We start from the raw sequence: 26,613 nt of genomic DNA on the forward strand, positions 1-26,613 counted from the left end.
TAGCAAACCACTCAAGAGCATGTGTTGAAATCCAGCTACAGTAAAGCATCACCCTTAAAGCACTACCACTGCTAGTCATTCATACATCTTAAGGGGGTGTGTGAATTATTCACTGGAGGTTATGAGTAGAAATTATATATTCACTTCATTCGATACAACCCAGGGCGATTCCTAGGTGCCCATCAAGACTCTGTTCTCCTTGGCCATTTAGGTCAAATTGTAGGGAGTGAAACTCTCCTAGTATAAATTGATATATGAGAGAGTTCTTTCAGTTAGGTCCTAGTATTCAGTTTGGGATATGCTCTCAAATAATCCATTTTGTGACTCCAGAAAGAGGATTAGTTTAAGAAACAAAGGAAGCTTTGGCTTCCTTCCCAATATTCCTTGCCTTCCTCCATTTTTATTGTTTTGAACTTAAATCAGTTCAAGATCCAAGTGAGCACCACTACACCCTTCCCTTCCTAGTCCCATTCAAAGAAGCTTTGTAACATAATAGGCTCCAGGCACCTGCAGAATTGGGAAAGCCCTAGCCCCCCCTGCAACCAACCCCAAATACTCCAATCCGGTGCTAAGAATGATGTCCATATTCAGTCCCTGCCTCTTCATCTAATATTATGAACTAATATTATGGCTTGATTAACCAATGCTTTTCTTTGCTCTTAACAGCCTGCATATTAAATCAATGTTTTGCTTTGTAATAAAACTATGCATTCCATTTCTGAGCACTGGCCTGTTGTCTGAATACTGTCTCTCAATGGCACTCCATGCTTCTGAGAAAAAGACATGTATACACAGTCATAAACATGTATGGCTCAGCTTTATGAGCTTGCCTTTTATAGGTTCCTGGTCTCCTGATATTTGTTGAATAACATGTCCATGCTTGGTTATCCATTCCCCTCCTAGAAAAAGGTGATTGAGCTATAAATGCAGAATGACAGAAATATCCTAGAAGTGGGAGGAACTAAAGGAAGAGAATCTGTGTCTCGCACCTGGTGGCATATTCAGCTAGTGTACCATTTCATATTTTGTCAGTAGGTCAGAAATAGTCACTACTGCTGAGGATTGCATTCACGGATTTAACTTTTAATTACTGAAAAATGAATACATACACCCCTAAGGTAATAAGCACCAAATTTCTTTTTAAAACACCTTTATTTTTTAAAAGCTATTTCACTACCTCCAGCTAACGAAACAGGGAGGTGTTCAATTTATACACTCAGTCCAAAAACCATCTAATCTCTCTTAATTACACATCAAAGCATTTAAATAAGATCCCTTCTAATGATGGCACAAGTTCAAGAAGCTCCAAGCTACAAATTGTTTTCAAACCCAACTGGAGTGGTACCAAATGTTCTGCAAAAGTTTCTTTTTAAAAAATTCTTTATTTAACTTTCATACGCACCCCCCCCCCCAACATAATATTTAAAAATCCCTAGGCAGTCATCATAAATCACAATAAGGTGATTACAGGAGAAAAAATCTATGTACATAAAACATTCAATAAAATAACAAGAAATAATGGAGCAGGATTATGAATCTGATGAACCAGGAAAAGCCTGCCCAACTAGATGGCTGTTCAGGATGTATTTAAAGCTTGCATCTTAAATTTAACAAAATACTTTTTAAAAATAGTTGAAACTTGAAGAAAGTTTCAATTAAGAAATTTATCAGATAATTAAACCTGAACTTTTACAAAAGGTTTTTTTTTTTAAACCCACCACTAATTATAAACTTATTTAAGCAATGTATTCACTTACTGCTATTTCTCTACATGCCGACATGGATATCCCTGTACCTTCAATCTGCTTCAATGCATACTCCTTTTCATCTTTTCTGGAAAAAGAAAACAGTAAATGGTACAGGGCTTATTTATATTTAACATAGTTAAAGAACACATATACTAATTAATCTCTAGTCTATATTTGTCAGGGATGACAAAGTTCTTCTATTAACCAGAAAACAATAAATCTGGCATGTGATATTCTAGTGAAAATACCTCCTCTTGAAATGGCAGTTTTCCAAATACCACCCAAAAACAGAACAAAAACAAAACATGATGAAGATATGGTATTTTAACAAAGGCACACAGGGCTGCACCAAGCATAGCCTGAAAACTTGGAGAATTCCCAAGATCTAAGCAGCCCAGCTACACTAGCCAACAACAGCAAGATAGAATCTCCTAGGGAAACAGAAATATAGCTGCACCCAGGAAATACAACTAAGACAGACAAAACAAGCTAGCTCAACCCAAAAACCTTAGACAAGTTATAGGGTTAGCACCAACAAGGTGCAGGGATCATGGCACTGATGGAAGTGAAGTTGAACCTTTCCCTGCCCATCTGTGATAAATGAACATTGCTTCCCAGTGCAGTAATTAGTCTTCAGAACAGATCTCCCATTGGTACCAACAGGATCATTTTTTACACCACACTGCAGGTTGAGAATGTTTGTGCATGTGTTTTTCACTGGAACTGGTGCTGGGGAGAGAAGGGCTAAACCTCTTGATGGGTTGCATGCCTGAATAATATGAGAGGGTTGGAGGAGAGAGACTGTACAGTAGGATTAAATTTTAAAGCTCTTCGGACATGCTAGCCACGCATGTAATTCACAGTTTGATTCTCTGTCAAGTGATAAGGGAGGAAGCTGGTCTTACCATATTCTTGACATCTACTGGGAAGTGAACAATCCACATACTGCAAGATTAAGACTGCTTCTCCCATTCCTAATGGGTTTGAAGGTGATGCTTATGTGGGCAATATCTGCCTCCTCAGTTGGGTGCGTACCAAGTCAGCGATGCAAAGGCATCAGGGAAGAGGGAGATTCCAAACTGCCCACCCCCAAATTATGCTACTGCAAAAACTGAGAATCTGAGAATATAATACTCTTTCTTTGAAAATAATAGGTGAAATGCTTTTCGGAAGTAGCACTGAAAACAAATATTGTTAGCACTCCATTTAAAGAAGGATCAGGTATCAAGAGATGGGGAAAGACCTCTGCATAAGAACCACAAGAATCTAGAGAGCAACTGGAAAACAGTTGAACAAATAGCCTTGCCTACGATATAAAAGCAGTTTCCAGGGACTGTCTTTGGACTATTAAACAAGCAACAATCTTGTCTGAAAAATGTTTCAGAAGTTGAATACAGAGCATGTTAAGATATATGACTCAACAAATTGTTCTTGCAACGTAAAGCTAAGACCTTTGCATGGGGAAGCTTCAGACTCCAAACTGCTCTTTACTTTCCTCAGATTCTTCCCTCTTCTGCATCAAGTGACATAAAGCCCAATGAATGATTGTCAAACATATACAACCAATGAAAAAACTAACATGTGTAAGAGAGTGAAGAATCTTCTTCCAATTCATGCCATATTCCATTTTCAGGTGTCCATGAAGGTGAAAATGAAAGTTTGAAATCAGAACTATCTTTCAGATACTGATCAGAAAAGGAATTTGAGTTATGCTAGTTTTTTCAGTGATATATTATTTATACCCAGCTCTCAGAAAATAAGTATGGTTTTAGGATACCAAGGATGCAATCCTATACACACTTACCTGAAACCAGTCCCAATGAACTCTATGGGTTAAACTCAAGTAAAACATGCTCAGGATTGTACTCCTGGTTTTCTACGTAGTTAACTTGGATCAGGTTTCCTGGTGCTCTCCATACATTATTCGACAATTCCCAACTAGTTGTTGGGAGTTACAACAGTATCTGAGTTGTGTGTCTGAGCTTACGTACATGTTTGCATGTTTCAAGCTACCTGGTGGTCTCCAGGGTTACTAAAGCATTTCACTTGGATAGTCTGTGGTAACAGTTATGTTATGACAGTTAAACTGTTGTCTTGCCAGCTGGAAGCTTACGTTTTTCCTTCAGTTGCTTATGAACGTTTTCTGCCAACATCAGGTATGGAAAGCTTGAGTGTTCCTGTACATGATCCAGGTTGTTCAATGAGGATTATCCTCAAATATGCATAGGACAGCAGCATTTGTAAAATGTTATGTTTCTATTAAGTTTACGCTAAATACTCAAATTCACTGCTACGCATTAATCATGTTTCATTAATGTTTATTTTCTCATCTTTAAAAATGCACATTTAATTTGTTTATGCATTGTTTTGCTCTGGTATACCTACTGTTATGCTTAGTTAATAAAAATCTTCCTCTGCTTACTAGATCAGTTTTCAACTTTTATTTCCCCCTTACTTTTCTGACTGACAAAGCCAAAGATGTTCTTAATTTTTTTAAAAAAATTATTTATCAATACCTATTTAAACATTGAACAGCTAAAAGAAGAATATACATACTTGGAAGCAAGCAGGAAACTACCAAACCAGTAGACACTGACCAAACTTTGCTCACTTTTTAACTGAGGAGAAACTGAGCATAGCATCACTGGACCCAATACTTCCACAATGTCAAACACCAACTTTTTTTTATACACAATTATTTTCATTTTAGCTATTATACCCCATGTTTTACACAATAACACCTGTGGTTTGTATAGGAGGATTCATTCTATTTGCAGCATAGTGAACACCTCTGCTAACAGGAGAAGGGAGCCAACATGCATCCATTTCCCAACCTCTGTTGGCTACCCTCACCACCTCCCATGCTGTTCTAGAGGGCTCCTATATAGAAAATAGAGTAACACCGGTCAGGGTGGGGTTGCAGAGGAGACTCAGAATCAGCTAAACTTTCCTCCCATTTCCATTATCAAAGATGACTGCTGGATCAGAAATCCTTAAATTTAAGGACCACCTACCTACTGAGCCCTAGACACGCTTCAGGGAGCATAACCAGAGCAGGTGTTGCTCTGACTACCTGGCAGATGGGCAGATGCAATCTGATCTTCTGCCTTCCTCAAGCTATCAGGGCCTGCTCATTAAAGTGTAAAATAGGTACTGCCTAAAGCCAGCAAATTATTTTTAATTGGGGGAGGGGGGGTATAAGGGGCCACAAAATCCCTTTTGACATTACAGCTTCCCAGGTAGAAGCCCATTGGAACAGCCAAATTTAAAAACTTTGAAAAATTAAATGACAAGTGGGGGGGGGGCAGACTTGCTCATGAGATAACCACCTGTAAGGTACCTCTGTGGCAAACAGGAATTCAACATGTTTGAGCCTTTTCTGTTACAGAAATTAAATTATAAGAAAAGTTTCACCTGTTGACAATCTGACTGTTAAACATTCTATTACTCATGTGTAGCTCCCCCGACTTATATTTGGACTCTCCACCCCACCTGCAACAGAGGATATATTTGGTGGGACTGGATTTCACGGCCAGATATAGAAACGAGCACTTTACTCATACTATAACCCCAGCGTAATTTGTAGTCCCTGCAAAAGGGTGGTATCCTGGGAAATGGAAATGCAGTTTAGGATCCAGGCCGGTTTCTGTTAACTCATTCCCACCCAAGGAGTGTTTCCAAGATATTCAGCTCTGACAAAGGACAAAGGGTTGTTGTGGTTCAGTGTCATTCATGCTATTCTTGTGTAAGTAACTGTCAGAGTTTGCAGCTGGTACAATCAAGTGTCTTGCTGCTGCTGTGTTCCTTGCCTCGTCCTTGAGGTTTCTATACCGCCACCATAACCCAAATTCACTATAAAAAAAAGAAATGCCCAGGCTTTAAGAATATGGAGAGTGCAATTGATTACTATTATTTGAATTCAGGAATCTATTCCTCAGTTCAGGACAGCTAGTGACACTATGGCTGGTTTTGCCTTTCTTTGGCTTGCCTGCTTAAGCCACACAGCGAGTCAGCTACTTGCATGCACCTCGATGTGAGACATCATGCTCAGTTGTGCTGTCTGCTTGCGGCACACTGTAGACAAGATCATGTGAATTCTTTAGGCAGGGGTGGGGAAGAACATTAATGTGTAAAGGCATGATGCAGAGAGCTGGCTCCCTAGAAGAACCTCTCCTGATATCCAGCCCTTAGATTTTTATGAACCATATGTCACATTCATAATAAGGTTCTACAACCGCTTGCTATGCATCATCATCCCAAAATAGTTTCCTACTGGCAGTGTCACCTTCCTGAAACCAAAGTCTTCCCCCTAGACACAACTCATGTTAGAAATTGCTATAGTACTCAACAGAAATACTGAAGGAAATTGAAGAGAATTGAAATCACAAAATGATAAGAGATACCAGTATTAATAATGTGATCCAACAAGTTAATAAGCTACCTTTCACACCCTTTATATTTGGATAGAAATAAATGTCAGCAACAAGACAGGACAGATGATGCATACCTAAGCAATTACTATCACACCAAAAGATTTGTTCTACACATAAATCCCAGAGAAATAAGATTAAGCCTATGCAATTTTTAATATTTAGCCCGGAGAAGAACAGTAAAAATTGAAGCATAAGCCTACTTACTGAGAAAGCTATGAAATGAAAAGCAGACATGCTTAGTTCATTGCATATACTCTTGATGAATTCCATGGGCAACTGTCCCATGTGCTGACCTACATATAATGTGCATTATTTTTTCCTCTACTTAATTTTATTTACACAAGAAATTAATCAAGCCTGATTCAAGCACTGCCAAGCCCATTAGCAGCCATTATTTAGTTTTGTTTAGTCAACTTGAGCCATGCCAGGTTCTAGTGGCAGTGACTGAACCACTAGCAGGTCAGCAGCACCTGTTGAGATTAAAGATGCTATTTGTGTAAAAAGGTTATCAGCTCCTGGTTTTGTTTCATGCAAGGTGACAATATAATAAAACTGAAGTTAAATTATAAAAGATGTAGAAGAAATTATCAACAGGAGTTTGTCAAAACTCATCCATAGGAGCCATATTCCACTATAAACAAAAAGTTTAACATACACAGAAGAGAAAATTGAATTAAATGTATTACATACTGGTTTCACCTACAATCATGAGCCTAAACAGAGTATGTACAGGTAACTCAACATCTTTCTGTTCGGTTCAACATTCCTATTCCCTATGGTATAAAGTTGGCATTTGACTGGTCAAATATTGTAAAATAGAGGCCAAGTATTGAAAGCAACAAATTTCTGCTTTGAAGAAGCCTCCAGAATCCACACCTCCCAAAAACCTTCCAGAGCACCAAATTACATCATATGGTGGCCCCTTTTCCATAAAAAGTGCAATGAATAAAGCTTCTGGAACCTAGAACAAAGAGTCTCTTACAATGTGCAGAGTTCTTTTCTGAGGGGAAATCTTTTCAAAGTGCCACTAAGCATGTGCAGGCTGCCTTTCCTTTGAGAAGGGAATGCTTCTCACCTGTCTATACCCTTATCATCAACCTACCCACTTAAAATGGCAGAGGTCACATGGATGCTGTACTGCTTGAAAAGTGGCCTGTAACTTTTCAAGAAAGCTGGCTAGCTAGCCAACATAGCACCCGGAAGATGCTAGCTGCTAGTTACAATGGCTATGCTCTTCCTCCACAGTCAGAGGCACTATGCCTCTGAATACCACTTGCTGAGAACTGCAGGTGGGTAGCGCACTGTTGAGCTCATGTCCTGTTTGAGGGCTTCACACAGGCAACTGGCTGGCCACTGTGAAAACAGGATGCTGAAGCAGATGGGCCATTGGCCTAATTCAGCAGACTCTTATTATGTCTTAAGACCAATACACAAACGTACACATTGAATCTCACTAAATGCATCTTATGGAATGGTGGCAGCCACCTCCACGGCCCTCCCATAAAGCAGCAGAACGATAGGGAGCAGAGCATGTGCTTGTATCTACAACACACGCAAGTACTTCGCTGCAAATGCTGACATGAACCCTTCAAACCTGTTGTCAGGGTTTCAGGGACAGAGAGCGAGGGGGAGGGGTCCCAGGGTGACGAGGAAGAGGACGACGATGACCCGAGGTTGTCAGTGAGTCCGTCAAGTGAATCCGAGGATTCCCAAAAGGGAGCCCCCCTAGTCAGGTCAAGGGGCAGTAGAGAGGGAAGCAGTCAGAAGCAGGGGAACGAAGAGGGAATCCCCAGTGGGGGTTGGAGATCGGGACCGGCCTCTCCGTCGGAACGGAGTGAAGGGGGTGGAGTTACCAGTGTGTCAGAAAGAGCAGAACAGGAAGCAGAGAGGGGAAGGAGTTCGGAGCAGAACGTCCTGCCGGAAGGGGAGGAGTGTAGTACCGAGAGTAGCGTAACGGTCGAAAGGAAGGTCAGAGGCAACGTACGCGCGCCAAGTTCAAATGTGGAGGCGCGCGGAAATGAGGAGAGCCCTGAGGAGGAGCCTGGTCCCAAAGCACGAAGGAGGGGGGAGCAGGCGTCAGAAGACTCAGCCTCGGGGGAGTCCCGAAGGGAGGGAGCACAGGGGGGCAGGAAGACCCTGCGGAAAAGGAAGGAGAGGAAAAGGTGGAGCAGTACAAGCCTCTTAAGCTGGTGCAGGGGCGGGACTGACTCAGAGGGGACTTCAAACATCTAAGGGTAACAGATGCTGAGCCACGGAGCTTGGATGTAACGACAACAATGTTCTTCAATAAAACCTTTTGTATATAACTTGGACTGGATTTTGGTCTCTTGTGAGCTGGGACCTCGGGTGGCTCTGACACCTGTGAAGACTGTGTGTGTGTGTGTGTGTGTGTGTGTGTGTGTGTATTTGCTTGCTGCAAGCTTCTTCCTGAGCATTATGCTCATGTCGAGAGATACCAGACATTAAGCGAAAGGACAGAAGGGGAAGTTAGGCCATGTGGCCTAAATTGGGAATGGAGAATGGGTAAGTTTGAAGAGAGTTGAAAGGAATAACCAGTCCTATCTGAGAGGCTAGAGTGTGCATGTGAGAGTGACCTCCCTCACTCCCACCAAAGTGGGAGACAAAGGTGGTCCCTTGGGTTACAGACGCTTCAGGTTACAGACGCTTCAGGTTACAGACTCCGCTAACCCAGAAATAGTACCTCGGGTTAAGAACTTTGCTTCAGGATGAGAACAGAAATTGCGCAGCAGCGACGGCGTGGCAGCAGCGGGAGGCCCATTAGCTAAATTGGTACCTCAGGTTAAGAACGGACCTCCAGGACGAATTAAGTTCTTAACCCAAGGTACCACTGTATAGCCCTTCCATTGCTATCAGGTGAGCCTATGATGGGAAACAGTGGTAAGCTGAGACTTACACAAGGGCATTCTTGATTTCATGGAACATTTGATGATGGAACTTTTGACCAAGTTCAAACAACAGGCAGTCTATTGACATAACTGTTCTATTAACTAAGATCCCAAGCCGACAGGACTATATTTGCCTTTTCCCTATAAGGATTGTACAACACTAACTACCCCAGCGCACATTCGCACACAAGCACACACTATGACGCCAGAAGGCAACACTCCTCTTTACCTTCTGCTGAATATTCTGCTACCTCCAAGGCTTGAAGTCCATATACGAAGCCCGATGGAATCTATGGACACAGCAGAAGTAAAAGGCAGAGATTTATGTAGATATACAAGATTTACGTCTCAACAGTGCCAAATACCTAGATATCCACTGAGCAGTTCTTTAATAAATAGGCACACCATTTGGAAACATGATAGTTATGAGTCCAAGACTTTCAAGGAAGTTCAGGAGTCACTAAAACAACAAATTGGTAAAGATTATTCTTTGATACTAAACAGAAATATTTGAGAGTTGAAAGTGTTTGTGAGTGGCTTAACTTCCCAGAACATACCCACAAATAGACACATTTTGCTTCTGGTTAAACACATTTTGCAAATTTCTGAAACAATTTTTTAAAAAAAAAAACACCCTAAAAAAACTTCTTAACAGTGGGATGAGAGTAAACACTATGAGCAATCACTTGCACTTTCAAACCATCTTAAACTCACTGAAAAAAACATCATCTGTATCCACTTCAGTATTGCTGAACTACATGCAGTACACAAAAGCAGTTATGGCTACCTTGAAAATACAACTTACTCAAAAGTTTTTTTTCAAGGTAAGCACTGATAAGATCTTCATTTACCTTTTATAGAATATAAATGAATATCTTCACTTATCCTACTTTTATCACACATGAGCTAATAAGCTCTTTATTTGAGGGGGGTGATTCAAAATCCTCTCCATTTATAGCAAGCTAGCCATGTCCCACACAGTACAGGACCACCAGTCAGTTTGACATAGAAGAAAATTCCATTCCTCCTGCCTCAAGGGGAGGGTGAGAAGAGAGGACAAAATATTGTGGGAAAACACTTAAGAACAAATGTATATTCAAAAGTTATCAACAAAAACATAGAAACAGTACTATAAGAAACTAATAAACAGTGGAAATATTTGCATGGATGCAGCAATGACCACAATATCATTCATGATAACGAGAAGCCTTTCAGACATCAGTAGTTCAGAAACTGACCTGAATCAGAAGTTTATACTAAGTATTTTAAAAAATCAGAATTCCAGGTACAGGTGGCAAAAAATAAATTGCCACTTAAACATTTTCCAAAACAGCACCATTTGCACTATATACAGTACTGCAAAACAATTGTAAAAAGGAATGGCTATTTGCAAGCGAGGCTGTCACCTGGGAGTCTGAAGTGTTTCTTCAGTTCTCGGATAAATGCAATCACACCTGTTTCCCAGCCTTTCTGAAGAAAAGTATTACACTTTAAAACTCCTGAAACACCACATTAAAAGTAAAATTAATGCAGTTTTTGAAGACAGGTTACCATCAAAATTAAGAATAATTTCTGAAATATTTATTCAAGCAGTAAATAGAGAAATCTGCTCAAATCAATTAGAAGCAAACAAAGGGATCAGTGGAAGGTCTGTATGTATTATCATTGCTCCTACTGTGCTATAAAACTTCATAACAGAACTTATCCCCCCCCCCCCCTTTTAGGGGGCTATGCCAATATACATAGGTAAACAGCTACCATCTCCAATGCTCACTCAGCAAAGGGGAGAAAAATACAAACAGAAAATCCCAAAATGGTGTAAAAAAACAACAACAGACAAGCATATAGAATACCTGAAAACTCTGCCGGTACCAAGTAGCCAAGATTTGTACTGCCAATGAAGCCCATAAACCGCCCACACATAGAGGAAGGCAATGAACTAGTGGTACAGCAATAAAACTCCTAACACATTTGCAAAGCCAAGCAGGATCTGGCATGGTTTCAAATTGGATGGGAGACCACGTTTTGAGATTTCTGCATTACAGAGGGTTGGACAAGATGATCATCAAGGTCCCTTTCAACTCTAGAATTCTATTCTAACCCCTATCAACAGGGACATTCTCCCAGGTGAGTCACTCAAAGGTGAGTCATCTGTCATCAGGCGATTCGCAAGTGAGTGGCCCTATTCACCTATCAAAGTGGTATGAGTAAGCAGAGAGAGGGGAGAAGCCAATTCCCTTTTGCCCATGAAGCTCCTCCCATCTTCCTGAGAGAGTGCAATCCTGAAGCCAATTCAAGTAATGTGTGGGAAAGGAATTCTTATTTACCACTCCACAACAGCAAAAACAAGCAGGGCAAAATCATAGTCTTTCTTGAACAGCATCATGGATAATAGGGTTCCTGTGTCTCAGATAGCTGTTCAACAGACAGCAGAGTAATGGGTGCAGTATCCCTCATGGAACTAGCTCTAAGATAGGAACATATTCATCTGCTGCATAACTCTCTGCCATGAAGCTTGCACGGGTACAGTAGTCTGCCTGGAACAATCAGATTAACAACCACAAAGAGAAACAACCAGGAGCGTGCTGGGCACTGCTGTTCATCGTGGGATGGGTCTCCCATGTTCTCAGCATGGAAAGGGCTGTTGAACAGGATCCTATACCCAGTGCTTTTTTTCTTTAAAAAATGTCCATTTTCCTACTCAAATTGAAATACTGCCCCTCAATGAGGCCAAACTTAAGATTCACAAAATGTTTAGGGGTATGCGTACCTCTGCATCCCCCCAGAAAAAAGCACTGCCTATACCTGTTGCAAAGCAGTCTCTGTTAGGGCAGACAGAGCAAATAACAGTCAACAGACAGAAAACATAGTTTGTGGACCTGGATGCACATTGCATGTTAAGTATTTCAGAGTGCGTGAAAAAGGGAGGGCAAGTGGTGCTACCTTAGTGCTCAATCAAAACTGATGCCTCTGCACCACCTGGATGGGCAGAGGGGAGGGGGAAGACTGTGGTGACCATATGCATGTTTCTACTTAGTAGGGCTATACTGAAGCACTATGTACAGTATGTAGCTGCTGGTCGTTCTGCGATCTTCCAAGAAAGGGGGTGGGGAACCTGAGGCGCTCCAGCTGTTCCTGGACTAGAACTCTCATTGTCTCAGACTATTAGCCATGCTGGCTGAGAATGATGGGAGTTACAGTCCGACAACATCTGGAGGCCCACAAGTCCCCCAACCCTGCTTAGTGCAGAGAAGTGTTAACAATGTCCTGAAGTCCCTAGCAATGTTCTGGAGACAAGCTATTTTGTACAAAGTATCCCGTTACCCAACACTAAAGTTCACCTTGTGAACTAAACATGCATGGCAAGAGAAATATTGCCCCCACACCACTGGGGCTCTAACTATGAAATAAACAGGTATAGGTGACAGCCTGGGCTACCCATGACTCTAGGTTATTTCAGCCTTTCTACCAGTGTATCTTAGCTGTCAGAATGGGCTGCAAACATAATGTTCTGACAGTATATCTAAAGATGGTGATTCATCATGCATTCTGCTTATGTAAGGGAGATGCAGCCAAATCCTATAGTCTCTCAACTGACAGATATTGAGTATAGGATTGTGCCTTAAAAGTCTTTCCAAAAGAAATATAACACCACACAATACTACAGTTCCATTACACTTATACCATGTAATTGAAAGGACTATGCATTTTACTTTTTTTCCTACCCTTAAAGGGAAACCAAACATGGAAGACATGCATTGTAGCTCTGAACAGCCATACGCAGTAAGAAAATAAAAGATGAGGCACTGCTGTGAGGTGGTATGCAACTGAGTATCACACAGTAATTAAACTCAATCTGAGACAGCAGCAGAACTGATGCTCATTAAATGTTGCATGACCATTTTTTCTTTAATTTACAGTACTTGCCAGAGAAGTAGCAATAACACCATTAAACCATGGCCTAATAATCTATACACACTAGTATCCTGAACTACATCCTGCTTTTCTTCCCAAGGCCATCCTACATCCTGCATAAAAGCATGATACAAAAACACTGCTTGAAAACAACTAGATAAAGGAAATAAGTCTCACAGCACTAAGTAAACAAATATTATAAATTCTTACACCTGATTACAAATCTTTGTTGTGGAACATCTTGATAGTGCTAAGCACATTATCTGAAATACAAACATTACTTATCTGTTCCAGTTTTCAGTTTTGGTTTAAAACACTGTAAGTTAGGTTTCATTTGTTTTCCCCTTTAAGTGACAGTTTATATTCAATTTATGTTAATCTTCTTCCATTTATTAAAAATGCTTTCACATTTGACATCAACAGCACCTTGCAGTCTGTAATATATCACTTGTGAATGTTGTTAATGCAGTAAGGAAGAAAGTCACTATACACATCTGACCTTATGTAAAACTGATTAATACAAGAAAAAAACTGGTGGCTATGGAAACAAGCTCTTTGTGAAGAACACAACCAGCAGGAAGTTATACATGAATGAGACTCATACCATAATTCATGTGTATTTTGCCATTTCATTTGGGGGCGAGGGGTGGGGAATAAGCTCTGTGACTGAAGAACATACAAGAAAGCATTGAGCTTCTTGCAGGTGGTTGGACTAGATGACCCTCACGGTCCTATCTAACTCTACAATTCTATGAAGGGGGCAAACACACACAAAATATCCAAAGACATTTTCCACTCAAAGCATTCTGAGCACTATAGTTTGTTAAGGGTGCTGGGAACTTTAACTTTGTGAGGGATAAACTACAGTTTCCATGGTTCTTTGTGGGGCGATGTGCCTCAAATGTGCTTTAAAGGTATAGTATGTACAAAAGCAAACCCAAGGCTAGCTCAATCACAAGGAATGCTTACAGCAACGATTTCCAGCAGAGTAGCTGTGTACGTGTTGTAGCAAAGATCCTTGCAGCGCCTTAAAAGCTATTCTATTCTCTATTCAGGATAGTAACTGGGCTGGGCGAAGGAGAAATAGATTGCTCTGTTCCTCCTTCACCAGGTAATTTGGTTGTGTGCTATAATAGCAAACAACAACAACAACAATTTATTATTTATACCCCGCCCATCTGGCCACGTGGATAAAGTTTTTCTTTCTCCTTCCTTCCCGGTCCCCATTTTTCACCAGTGCAGAGTTGCTCTACTGCCACTACTGCTGTGGTTTGTTTCTTCCATCTGTGCACATGCCTCTCCCATTTTCAAATCATCAGACAGCAACACAGCAAAGAGATGGTCATGGTAAACCAAGCCACACCACAAGCAGTGAGGGTGGCATTCTTTCTCGTACTTGTTCCCTCTGTTGGGATCTCCTCAGCACCCAGTAAGACAGCAGTGTCCCATCCCCAGCCAAACACTCTCCTCGGTGCTGCAGAGGAAGAAAACTGGCCAGCTGAAAAGCCTCTAGGAGTTATTACTCATGACTCTTTGATACCTTTGCTGAGTACAAAGCGTGTCTCTGGTGCTTAGGGATCATGATGGAAATCCTTTTGGCTCCAGCTGCCACCACTTCTGTCTAATACCATACCAAGACAAAAAGGTTACTCTCCAGCTGTGTATTTCCAGAGTGGATGGCCCAAGAGGCTCAGGAACCCCCACTCCATGCTTAGTTGGACCCACAAAGGACCTTGCTATTGAGAAGAAAGTGAGTGGCAGCTACTTTGCATCTGACACTGGGCAGCTGGAATTGGCTGTACATCCTTACCACTGTGCCACCATCACTAGCCCCTCACCTCAACTCTCTTTCACCACTAGTCCCCATCCATTCCCAGGGAGGTAAGTGCCTGGGGCCTCAAGCCTGCCTCCATCTCTGCTGGTCAGTATGCATCAGAAACACAGAAGGCCACTGAGTGAGAGAACCTCTTCTCCCAGTGTACAGAATTTCTAGCCTGCAATTTGTTTTCACTAGGCAACTTTTAATCCCTAAAATAGACTGACAAAGGAGACCTGAGTTTTCAGGGCATACTCAACCTGCCCTTCTTACGAGTCAAAGCAAAGGAAGAAATTTGTCAGGCTTTACCATCAAGGTGTCAAGGGAATACATTTTCAAAAGGATCCACTTTGTGGGTCATGTGTACCAAGTGGGTCAAGTTACCAAAAATATTTTCCCTCTAATATTTTAAAGCAATATATTTTAATTAACATAATGTACCACAACCTTTTACCCCGTTACAATACAGTTGGAACTTTTTTTGGAACTGAAGTTATTGAACAAGCTTGCAAACTCATCATAAAACATCCAGCTTGGAGCAGATTCAGACTTGAAACAAACAAGTCTTTTTTAGGTCAGCTGTTCATGTATTTTATCCAAGGTGAAACCTGAGATAAAATACTGCCTTTGTTTCAGTTCATGAACACCAACAAACAAGGTCAATAAAGGATACATCTTTCAGAAACACAGTTTCAGTTTTTTTAATAAAGTGTGTAATCCTACGCATAGTTACATATGAAATATTTACTTCTGAGTAAATATGCATACTACTATACATCTCGCTAGCTAGAATGTAAGCTATATTTGACTGGTCTACCAAAGCTTCTTTCCCTAAACAATTGACTTATGTGATGCTGACAACAATTAACACAAACCAAAACATTCTTTACAAACCTTCTGCCATTACTGACAATAGACTGGATACCACTTGACTTGTGAATACTTCCATTCCATAAAGTTTTTCAATCTTATCACTGGTTTTTCTTCTCAACAGTTTCTTTATTTAAAAAGAATGGGCCCTTTTCTATGGCAATGGTGTGGATATTTTTTCTAAAATGTACTAGAAGTGCAAAATACTGAAAGCCCTTTAAGTTTCATCCTCAAAAAAATTACTTAATTTCTCAGAAGGGTCAAGTCATTCATCAGTTTGATACATATAGATATAAAGCACCTTTACATGAAAAAATACAATCACAAGTAAAAAATGTGGGGTTTTTTGGCATAAACACACTATTCAGTTTAGCTGCAATCCTATGCACATTTACATTTAAGTTCACTGAATTCACAAGGATCTACCAATTAAACTCAAAATTATTCAAACAATTAAGCATGCTTAGAATGATCATGCTGCATATATCAACATTATACTGTTAATGTTTTTTGGCAAGCAAAAAGGGGAAATACGTTATGCAGCAAACTGATTAAATGTTTGTCAAGTTATAATGCTTGGAAGGGACTCACTAAGCATGTCTCCACAGAGGCTAGAAAGTCATTAAATGATGTCCCTTCTCACAGGTTGAATCTGATAAGTATTCATAATGGGAAGAAAATGCTTTGAAACAAGCAAGGTGAGCAGGACTGTCTGAAGCCTTTCATACTGGATAGCAAAGGGAGCCTATCTGAAGTTTTGTCAGGTTTTACTTAGGGCTTGTTCACAGTTACGAATCCAGTCAATCTTCACATGAGGAACCTCAGTGTGAATGAGGCTATACATGGAGACTGCAGAATAACTTCCTGAATCTACCAAATAAATAATTGTAGGTTTCGCACAACGTAAACAGTCAGATTTTTTTTTACCAAGATTGGTCCACATGATCCTGTACACACCAGAGATTGTACAGGGGGAAATGAACAGCTGGTAGTCATGTGAGCCAGTTCAGAGTGACTTACTCTCATGACTGGCAGAGCAAGAAAGTCATGTCTGTACTTCCAGGAATCCAGTAGTCAAAGATACGGCACTAGGAGTTACAGATTCTCTGTGATAGAAAAGTATGCTCAAGAGCAGAAGACAAAGTGCATAATGGACACAAAGTTTGAAGAGAGACTGCAGACAGGTAGGAATGGCTTTGGGGAGAGGTACTATGGTTACTGTATGGATGAGTAGCAAGCATTAATACACTTCCCCAGGGAGGCTCACCTGGCACCTTCATTAAGTATCTTTAGGCGTCAGGTGAAAACAGCCCTCTTTCCCCAAGTCTTTGGCTGATTAAATAATCTATGGCCTTTTAAACGGGAAGAGGTTATTGTTATTTCGTCATTATGTTATGTACTGTATTTTGTGTTTTTGTACTGTAAACCACCTTGTGATTTTCAGATGAAGGGCAGTATATAAATTTTATTCATCATCATCAAAATATTCCTGACATGAAGTAGCAGCTCTTAAACTGGAGCTAATAGATTTACATTTTCATAGATGACGGACTTGTCTTACTAGTCTGCATGTTTCTATCAGAATGACAATTACCGAGATTTGTGTTTAAATAGCTTGCAGATGCAGCCCAACTCAACAGCCTCTCAAAGCTCTTGATTTACTATGAGTACTGACTTAGGAAGGTCAAGTTCAGTTGGCTGTCTCAGCAGCCTAGAAAGACAAGATCACTTCAAACACAGAATTCAAACATGCAAGGTTAGCACTATAATAAAAAGGTTATTTAATCAATACAACCAACAGTCTTTTAGAATCACTAAGCACCACCGACAGCCCACTGGTCTGACCAGGCACTTCAGGCATTCATCAACTCCCAAGTGTGTGTGTTTATTTAGGTTTTTAAAATAAGCACTACTGGATTTTCTTTATTCTTACCCCTCTCTAAAGCTAGATTCATGTAGGATGTGAGTCACATGAAAAGTTTTTATCTGGATAAGCTTTACATGTGCTTCACCACATTTAAATTCACATACAAAAAAAATAGTGTGCTCATCCATTCATGTGCAACATTAGCATGCCAATAGCACACCCTGATTGTTGGCATGCTAATATTACATGTGAATGGGGCAACATATCCTGCAAGTTCTTTAAGATATAGCAAGCATGAGAAACTTACATGAGTAAGAGCTTTCACTGTGGTCAATTTCATGTATAAATCAGGTCTAAGATTAGCTACCACAGAGCTGACCAAATCAAAGAGATATGCCACTGGCTATGCCATCACTCACTACAGGGGGGAAAGCTACTACCATAGCAATTATTTCTTTGTGTACCTATCCAAGCAAAGCAACTGTTTTAGAAGCAATATTTCATAGCTGACAAAAGTGTGATATAACAATATTTGTTGCATGATACTTATTGAATCTGTAAAATATAAAGTGGGCAAACAACAATCATGAAAATGTACTAAGTACTGAATGCATTCTCTTAAGATTCATCTGCAGAAAGATTAAGAAGGATGCTGAAACAACCTATAAGAATGGGTAGAATAGATTTTAGCTATAGCAGTGCCTTGGTACCATGGTGATTGGCAAACTATAAATATGCATCACTGCTGGGTTTCTATGGAGTTTTAGCTGGCAACACGGCTAGAGGCCTCCTTCTACCAATAACATTCCCACACTAAAACTTTGCCACAGCTTTTTTTATTCAAATACAAGTATTTTTTTCAAGGAGCCATTCTTGCAACTTAGTATTGGTTGATGTCTTTTTTCTGAATTATTTAACTGATACACCTCAAAATTTCATATACGTAATAGGTGTGATATGCTTAGACACAATGAGGTACACAGAGATATTCAGCGTCACAAAATTAAAATCAAAGCCATTTAACCTAGCGTGATTTAAGCTAAGTTTATTTTAACACAAGCTTTGTAGGTATGATGCAGCCTTCTATGTAGACATTTTTATAATCCTAAGGAATTTTATAATCCAAGGAAAAAGTTCCACTGAACTGAGTGGATCTAACTTCTAAGAAGACGTTATAGGATTGAACTCTTAACGGTTTTTTACACCTTTTTTAATGTATTAAAATCCCAAGAAAAAAGATGTCTTAATATTAAGTGGCATTAAGTATTCTAACACTCCAATAAATTTATCAAACTTCTAAGGAAAGCATTTTAATTTAATTTATAAAAGACTCCATTCATTTGAAAGCCACTATACGCAGGTGGCGCTGTGGTCTAAACTACTGAGCCTAGGGCTTGCCAATCGGAAGGTCAGAGGTTCAAAACCCCGCAACGGGGTGAGCTCCTGGTGCTCTGTCCCCGCTTGTGCCAACCTAGCAGTTCAAAAGCACGTCAAAGTGCAAGTAGATAAATAGGTACCCCTCCCACAGGAAGGTGAACGTAAACGGCATTTCCGTGCGCTGCTCTGGTTTCGCCAGAAGTGGCTTAGTCAAGCTGGCCACATGACCTGGAAAAACTGTCTGCAGACAAACGTTGGCTCCCTCAGCCAGTAAAACGAGATGAGCGCCGCAACCCCAGAGTCATCATGACTGAACTTAACTGTCAGGGGTCCTTTACCTTTTTATACTATACACACTTGCTTGGGAGTGAGTTTCTTCAACTCAATGGAACTACTTCTGAGTAGACATGCATACAGGATTGTACTGTAAAAGTAACATTCCACAACCATTTCTTCCTTCCCCCATTCTTAAGAGAAAAATAAACACATATGTAGTGTATTCTCTGAATATCCTCCTTAATATTTAGAATGTTTAAAGCTGTTTCAGAAATGTTGGTATCCCAGTGACTGACTCATGAAGATAGGTTTTTAAACCATATAAATTAGTAATGAGATATTAACATGGCAATCTGATAGCATCTACTCTGAAGTAAGCCTCATTGTTTTCATTTCCACTTTCTCCCAGGTAAGAATGAATAACCAGCCAAAATAACTGAAAGACCTGCCAGATGTTCGCAGGATTGCTCCCCTCTGTTTCTACTTATTTCTAGACAAAGTATGGCGGTAATGGGATCTTTATCTGAACAGAACCCTAGGTACAATCCAAGAACACATGAATACCAACACCTAAAAACATTTCATATGGAAGAATGCATTTACTAAGGCATATCGCATTGTGGTATCTGAGAAGCCTCAAACAGCAAGAGCATAGCATGTTACCCAGGTTGCCCCCCCCCTTTTTTTTACAGAAGACAGAACTCCTGCAACTTAGATGTAGAAGAGGAATTTCAATTACATTTTCTATACAACTATTAAAGGCGCAGGAGCAAGGGTTGTAGCCAAGGGGGGCAGGGGGCAGCTGCTCTCCCAAATCAATCAATTAAAATACATAACTTACTGAGGTTCTGGCCCCCTAACATAAAGCCTGCTCCTCCAACATAAATCCTGGCTATGCCCATGACAGGAACCCTATCTTCTTTTTCATCTGGCCACCCTAGTTTTATGTAGTGACTGGGTAACTCCCCTTTGCTTGATTCCAAATCCATTCTTCTTTTCCTGAAACCTTGTGCACATCCTCCCTCCCGCCACCAAGAACATTCAGGAATAAAAGAACAAGGAGAAATGAGCTTCTCTTATCTTCAGGTTCCCTTGTATCCCCTCCCCCTCCCAAAACATCGCAAGAAAAGCGGAGTGAGGAACCAGCAGCAAAGAGGGATCCTAAGAGAGTGGGAAAGTCTGCTTGTGGGCCTTGTCCTTTATTAGAAATGAATTCTAAAGCTTCTCAATTGCAAGGACTTTGCTTGGAAAAGCAGGAGGACTGGAGCTGAGGAGCTGAGTAGGAGGAGCTGAGTAGCAAGAACAAAGACAAATCCCATTACTAGCTAGACCCAAATTCAGAGGAATCTCAGCACACTATAATGGGGCAAGGCTTTCTGACCTAAATTCACCCTATCACTAGCTTTTAGTGGTCACTACTACATTCTGTAAGTGCCTTCCCAAAAGCTGAATGATGCGAAGTCATTTGATGTAGCATAGAAGACTGGAATCAGCAGCAACATGTTTATTTTGACAGTACTTTTATAACTTGTTTCTCTACTTGTCTTGAGTTTTCGGGGTGGGGTTAAAAGTCTAAGTATTGTAAATAAAAATAAAATTTGAAATTGTGGTACACAAGTTAAATGTAACAAAAGCAACTACCGGTACGTATGTAGCCAGCTCCATTGCTCCTATTCCACCAATACTGTACTGAATCAAAGGACATACAACCATTACACCCACGAGAGCCAAAACCACCAGCTTATAACTGTATTTGTATCATAAATGTACCAGTAAACTACAGTACAGGCAACAAAACTGTTTTAAGGTGCAATAAATTTTGCAAGCATTTTTATACACAGAAAGTTTTAAATAAATGCAAAAAGGTTTAATCAGATCTTTTGCATTCATTATTCTTTCCCAAACTGTATCCTTTATGGCAGCAATAACCAATTTAATTATAAGACACAACATAAGAGACTCTATGAATTTCAGACTATTACAGCTCAACATTTCAAATTTGTTAAAACATATCTCAATATGGATGTTTTGTGCAATAGTGCCTTGAAAATAATCTACAACATCTGACTTGCAAAGAATCGCAATACCGTTACCAATAGGCAAGCAGATGCTTCATGAAAAAAACAGCCATTACAGAAGTGAGGTGATAAACTTCCAGAAAAAACTGCAGCGGCAAAGTTAATAAGCCTTCTGTACTGGTTTGGCATATTGACTAAGAGCCAGCAATGACCTTCAAGGAATTTTCCCTAGGACTTCCCTGAAATCGACATGAACCCAAACATGACAAAATCAGAACCAGAGCAGGCCTCTTATCACTCTTGCAAGTAGTGGATTATATCTTCCTCCCACCTCTCCACCCTCACCCATTGTCTCCCCCTTTTCCCCTCCCACAATCTCCCTTCTCATATCTCCTTCCCCGCCATCATTGTGCTTTTTCCACACCTACAAAAGGCATTGCAGCTTTCTCCTTCCCTTTTAAAACTGGAACAGGTATCCTGAATGCGGCCACCACACATTTCCTCCAAGTCTGAAAGACGTCAGCAGATCTCACAAGCCTGTATATAAGAGCAGCTAGTGCAGTAAGGTGGTACTGCAGAGAGATGTTTCCAATATGGGCATTGCTGCTGCTTACCAAGAGGTGTTGTAGGGGCAGAACAACTGTGAGCACATCAGAGGGAGTGCTGGATTGGTTCCACCAGTATGCCTGCACAAACCTGACCTCCCACTACTAACCCAGCAAGTGACAGAGAAACCAGTATCAGGAGGGTATCTTTGTAGTACTGCTTCACCAAGCTGGCCTCTCCAAGCTGAAAGAGGGAGGTGCATTAATAAAGCTAGAACAATGTATCTCCTGCATTGAAAGAGGAATTGTGCATCAAGAAAAGCCAAGTGTTAAAGTCTGTTGATACTATGCAAATTGAGCCAAAATGAAATATCATGCAAGTCTGCCACATTTATTCTATTCTCCTAGACATTGAGAGGCAGAAAGATCTATTTTAAAAAATTGCACCTCCCACCGCTGGACAACTGAGAAGCCAGACAGGTGGCTAAATAAGGTTTCATCAGGCCTTGCAACATACTTTTAAATATCTTTGCAGGAGTAGGGACAGGGAACTCACTTTATTTCAAATTCAGATACATTCCCAGGAGGCAGAATTCTGTCATCGTGCAGAATCATGAGATACTGGACTTATGTCAATGTCATGTGTAACAATCAACTCTGTAACCATGGCTAACAGCACTGCCGCAGCTGCTAATTCCTTCCATATAAATGGCCATAATGGGTAATGTTTGATAAAAATATTATCTTAAACAATTTAAGTTCTTTTTGTTTATTTACTCCACTCCAAAGAGATGCAGGAAGATGCTGTTAATTTCAGCCCGGCCAGTTGTAAGTATCACAGCTATTGCAGCTGCATCAAAGTAAAAGAAAAAAACACAAGTTTTAATAGATCGTGCTAACACAGTTTAAGGCTGCAATTCTAACCCCACATTTTAGGAATAAGTACTACACTTGAGTTGGGATTAGACAGTAAGTCTCATTTAATTCCATAGCACTGTTAGTCAGTTTAATTTTTTTTTTTATTGTTAGTGAGGGAAGGAAAGCACAACTCAAAATTTGTGATCACACCTGATCTCTTGATAACAAAGTCGGTGGACGGAGGTTGTCTAATAATATATTTTGCTTGAATCTTTGGCGTGTGTGGACCTGAGCAACACCTGGAGGGAAACTATTGAAAACCACATGCATGCGGCTTCTGAGCATTCAAAAGGACAAGTAGAAAATAAAAATAGCAAAATAAATAACTGTCAATATATTAACACAATATTTGCTGAAAAGCAGTAAAACTTTTTTGTGATTTTTTGTCTCAATATTGCTTTTTCTGGCCTAGTATTTTGATGCCTCTGAAATCTGCCCATGCTTCAGAACAAAATGTAGAGGTATTGGAACAAATATTGGTTCTCCCTCTCCCTACTGAAAAAGCTGTTAATCCTAAAGTTGTGTTTCCCTTTTCCCTACTGCATAATAAATAGAAGGGTTCTCATCTCACGACTTGTGTTGGAAGACTACTGTGATTAACTTTGTCAATATCATAACTGAAACTGCAGGCTTGGTTCACTTACATTTATCCACATGGCTCCCACTGTAAAAGAAAACTACCAAGTTGAAAAGACAACACACACATAGCTATGTTGATCTATCAATGTATTACATGGGAATGTCTCTACCTACTGTGATTTTTGCTATCATTTCTATCAGCATGAAATTAATACTGAATGTCTGCAGAAGAGAGCTACTAAGTGTTGTGAATTAAGGATTTGTACACTCAATGAGACAAGCAGTCCAATCCCGTACATATTTACTCAGAAGCAAACCCTACTGTTTCATGGAGTTTATTCCAAGTAAGGGTAAATACACAGGACTGCAGACTTACCAGAAAGTGGGTTTTGTGCATCCAGATTTTTAAGCATTTGTACATACTGTAATCAAAATACCTGATTTGCCAAAGCAGAATAGTTACAAAAGGGCTTGATTTATTTTTCATGGTGGAAACCATTGACACTATATAAACATAAAACCACTTTCAGTACTCAAGGGATTTTACATCATCAGCCTGTATATATAGCATTACAAAAATATAGATCATAAATTTAAACATGGGAGTATACTTTACTCTCTGTTTTCATACATTTAACCAATCTTAGATACATATATATATATAGAATACCGTAATAATACTGAATAGACTTTTCGATCCAGAGGAGTTCCAAAAACTATCTAGTCAAAACATCTACAAAGCATCAGACTCCTCTCTATCCAGATATACGCCTACACAAGACAGTGCAGATTATTATTATCCCAACAGGTAATACCTGTGTCACATGAGATGTACTTGTAGGACAAGTAGTAAAAAGAATTTTTTCTCAAGCAAGTAATTTGTGCACTAACCGCAAAAACCCTTTTATTCCGAGCAGCTAATATGAATCTCCCCCTCAAATGTGGATCAGCTAAAATCAAAGTATGATATTAAGACCTATTAATCCAACAAAGACCGTTTTCTTAGCTCCGTGACCAGGATACTATCTTAAGCTCCAAACATTCCCAGTGCCTCCGACCGAGAAAGAGGGAAATTTTGTTGCTTACTCAAATCAGGTCAAGCATTTAAATCCTAGGCTTTGAACGGCTGAGACTTGAGAGGATAGTTTTAGTCCTGCTTCAGGCAGAGAAAGCACGGCTTGGGCTGGACCCTACAAAACAAACGAGGGCAGAGCGCGGGGCGAACCCGGGTCCGTCTCTTCCTGGATCCCGTTCGACCCCGAGCCTCCTTCACACCCCAAAGGCACGAGGAGCGGAAGGAGGGCTTCGCCAGCGCGGGACAAAGTTTGTTCCCGCCCTCAGCCGCCTCTAGCGGGCGGGGGTGGGGCTCGAGAAATAAAACCCGCCGCCGCCGCTGTGACAGCAATCGCGGAAAGCGGCGGGGCTTCAAAGTTCAGCCGACCTCGCCGGCGCCTCCTGGCAATCTGCGCTTCCTCGGCTCCCGCCCGGTCGGCTCCCCTCGCTCTCCCCGACCCCCCCCCGCCCTTCTCGAAGGAGCTAGGTTCCCTCTTACCCGTCCTTGCGCCGCGCTTTGAAGACGTGCCCGTAGGTGCCTCTGCCGACTTTGCACCCCTCGTACTCGAACAGATCCTCCACCCGCTCGCGCTCGGCCGCCAGCTTGGATTTGAACTCGTAGTCCATGTCTCTCACCCATGGAAGGGGCGGTCGCAGGGAGGGCGGGATGAGGCGGCGGGACCAGCGGCCGCGCGAGCGTCAGGGGCACGAAGCCACCGCACTGGGCACCATTTCCTTGTTTTGGGGTTTTTTTTGGGGGGGGGGAGTCCGCTCCGCCGCCACCCGCTTCAACTAGGGCTTCCAATAGTTAGGGCCGCAAGGGATTCTGGGCTTGGTAGTATCGGAGGAAGCGCGAGCTCGAAGGCGTCTGGGGAAGGTTGAGGAAGCGGAGACTACAATTCCCGGCGTCGCTTGCAGCACCGAAGCCTGTGTGCGCCTGCGCATTGCAACCCGCTCCCCGGTTATTGCTGAGCGGGTGGTGGGAAGTTGCTGACTCTTCACGTTGCCGGGCAGTGGCGGGAGAGTCAGACGGTTGCTTAGAAGGGAGACGGCGGAGTCTCTCTTTTCTTCGTTTGTCCGCCTGCAGAACAATGACTCGCAGTCACACTCTTAAGCGGCGGGGCGGGGAACGGAGTACGGCCGAGGTCGGTCGATTGAGGGTCTCGCACTGGAGCTTGTTTATCTCCTGAGCTGTCATTCAGGTTGTAGCCCCGCCCTTCGCTCCTACATTCGTCACCGTTGGCTAGACTTCGTCCCGCCTTTTCGCCCTTCACCATTGAGCCCGCCCAAACGCCGAATCTGAAACGCTGGCCTTTTTGTCAATCAATTGAAAGGCGGAGCCTCAAGTCTGAGAGTTGAGGGAGAAAGGCTGCCGCTTGGGCAGATCTCCGCGTCGTCGTCGTCCCGCAGCTCTTCCTAAGCCTTCGCGTTTCTCGCCCTTCCCCCCTTCGCTAGCATATTGACAATGGCTCTGCTCACGCGCCTCTCGCTGGCTCCCACTCCCGCCTCCTCCGGCTCGCTCGCTTGACATTGCGCAGCGCTGTTTTCCCGGAGCGTCTCATGTTCTGTGAACGGAGGAGCGGCAGAGCACCGGCAAAGCTCTTCTGCCCTCAGATTAATAATTAAAAGAAAAGGCAGCAGGTGCACATTCCCAGGCGCCTAGAGCTGGAAGACGCTGCCCCACGGGCAACACGTACAATATGCCTCACCGACCAGGGACTACCTTGGATAGAGCAGTTTTCAAGCTGGCGTTGAGTTTAATGTCTCTTGAACATGAAGCCTAGAGACTTCGAAAGTTGTCGTAGAGGAACACTTTGCTTACAAAGATAAAATTGATTTGGCACCTATTGGTTTGCCTCCACCTCTTCCTAATGTTTGTCAGGTAACCATCAGCATTCAAAAGAAATTGTTAAATGACTCATACAGTTTACTTTACATGCAGGTCTGCGCTTGCTCTGCAAGGTGTGCAGACTACCATATCACAAAAGCTGTGTTTTCCCTTTCATATCATTTATACCTTAAAAACAAGTCATGCCAGGCAAATCTCATTTCTTTTTTAAAAAATGGAGTTACAATCTTGGTGGATCAGGGGGATGCTGTGGACACAGTGTATCTTGATTTCAGTAAGGCTTTGGACAAATACAAATACACACACACTGTGATATTCTTGCAAGGAAGCTGGTAAAATGTGGCTTGAATGAAGTAACTGGCTGACTGACCGAACCCAAAAGTACTCATTAATGGTTTCTTCTCATTCTGGTAAAAAGTGACAAGCGGAGTTCTGTCCTGGGC

The 26,613-nt window shown here is 41.4% G+C and overlaps 1 protein-coding gene and 1 long non-coding RNA gene across 2 annotated transcripts in view; one reads left to right on the forward strand and one right to left on the reverse strand.

Annotated features, from left to right (window-relative positions):
* The window catches only part of CDK19 (cyclin dependent kinase 19), a 78,003-nt gene extending 51,726 nt beyond the window's left edge, over positions 1–26,277 (reverse strand). Inside the window, 4 exon segments of the mRNA XM_083731357.1 lie at positions 1,758–1,833; positions 9,317–9,369; positions 9,371–9,377; positions 24,821–26,277. Of these exon segments, the coding sequence (XP_083587483.1) occupies positions 1,758–1,833; positions 9,317–9,369; positions 9,371–9,377; positions 24,821–24,948 (264 nt within the window). The 5' untranslated portion in view covers positions 24,949–26,277.
* LOC310841064 lies at positions 15,610–20,805 on the forward strand. The gene is made up of 2 exons (XR_014562314.1): positions 15,610–16,872; positions 19,618–20,805. It is a non-coding gene; the product is annotated as an uncharacterized lncRNA (long non-coding RNA).
* Positions 26,278–26,613: the final 336 nt, after the last annotated feature.

The sequence above is a fragment of the Podarcis gaigeae genome (assembly GCF_964106915.1).
Source record: "Podarcis gaigeae genome assembly, chromosome: 3".
In the NCBI taxonomy this organism is placed as follows: domain Eukaryota; kingdom Metazoa; phylum Chordata; class Lepidosauria; order Squamata; family Lacertidae; genus Podarcis; species Podarcis gaigeae.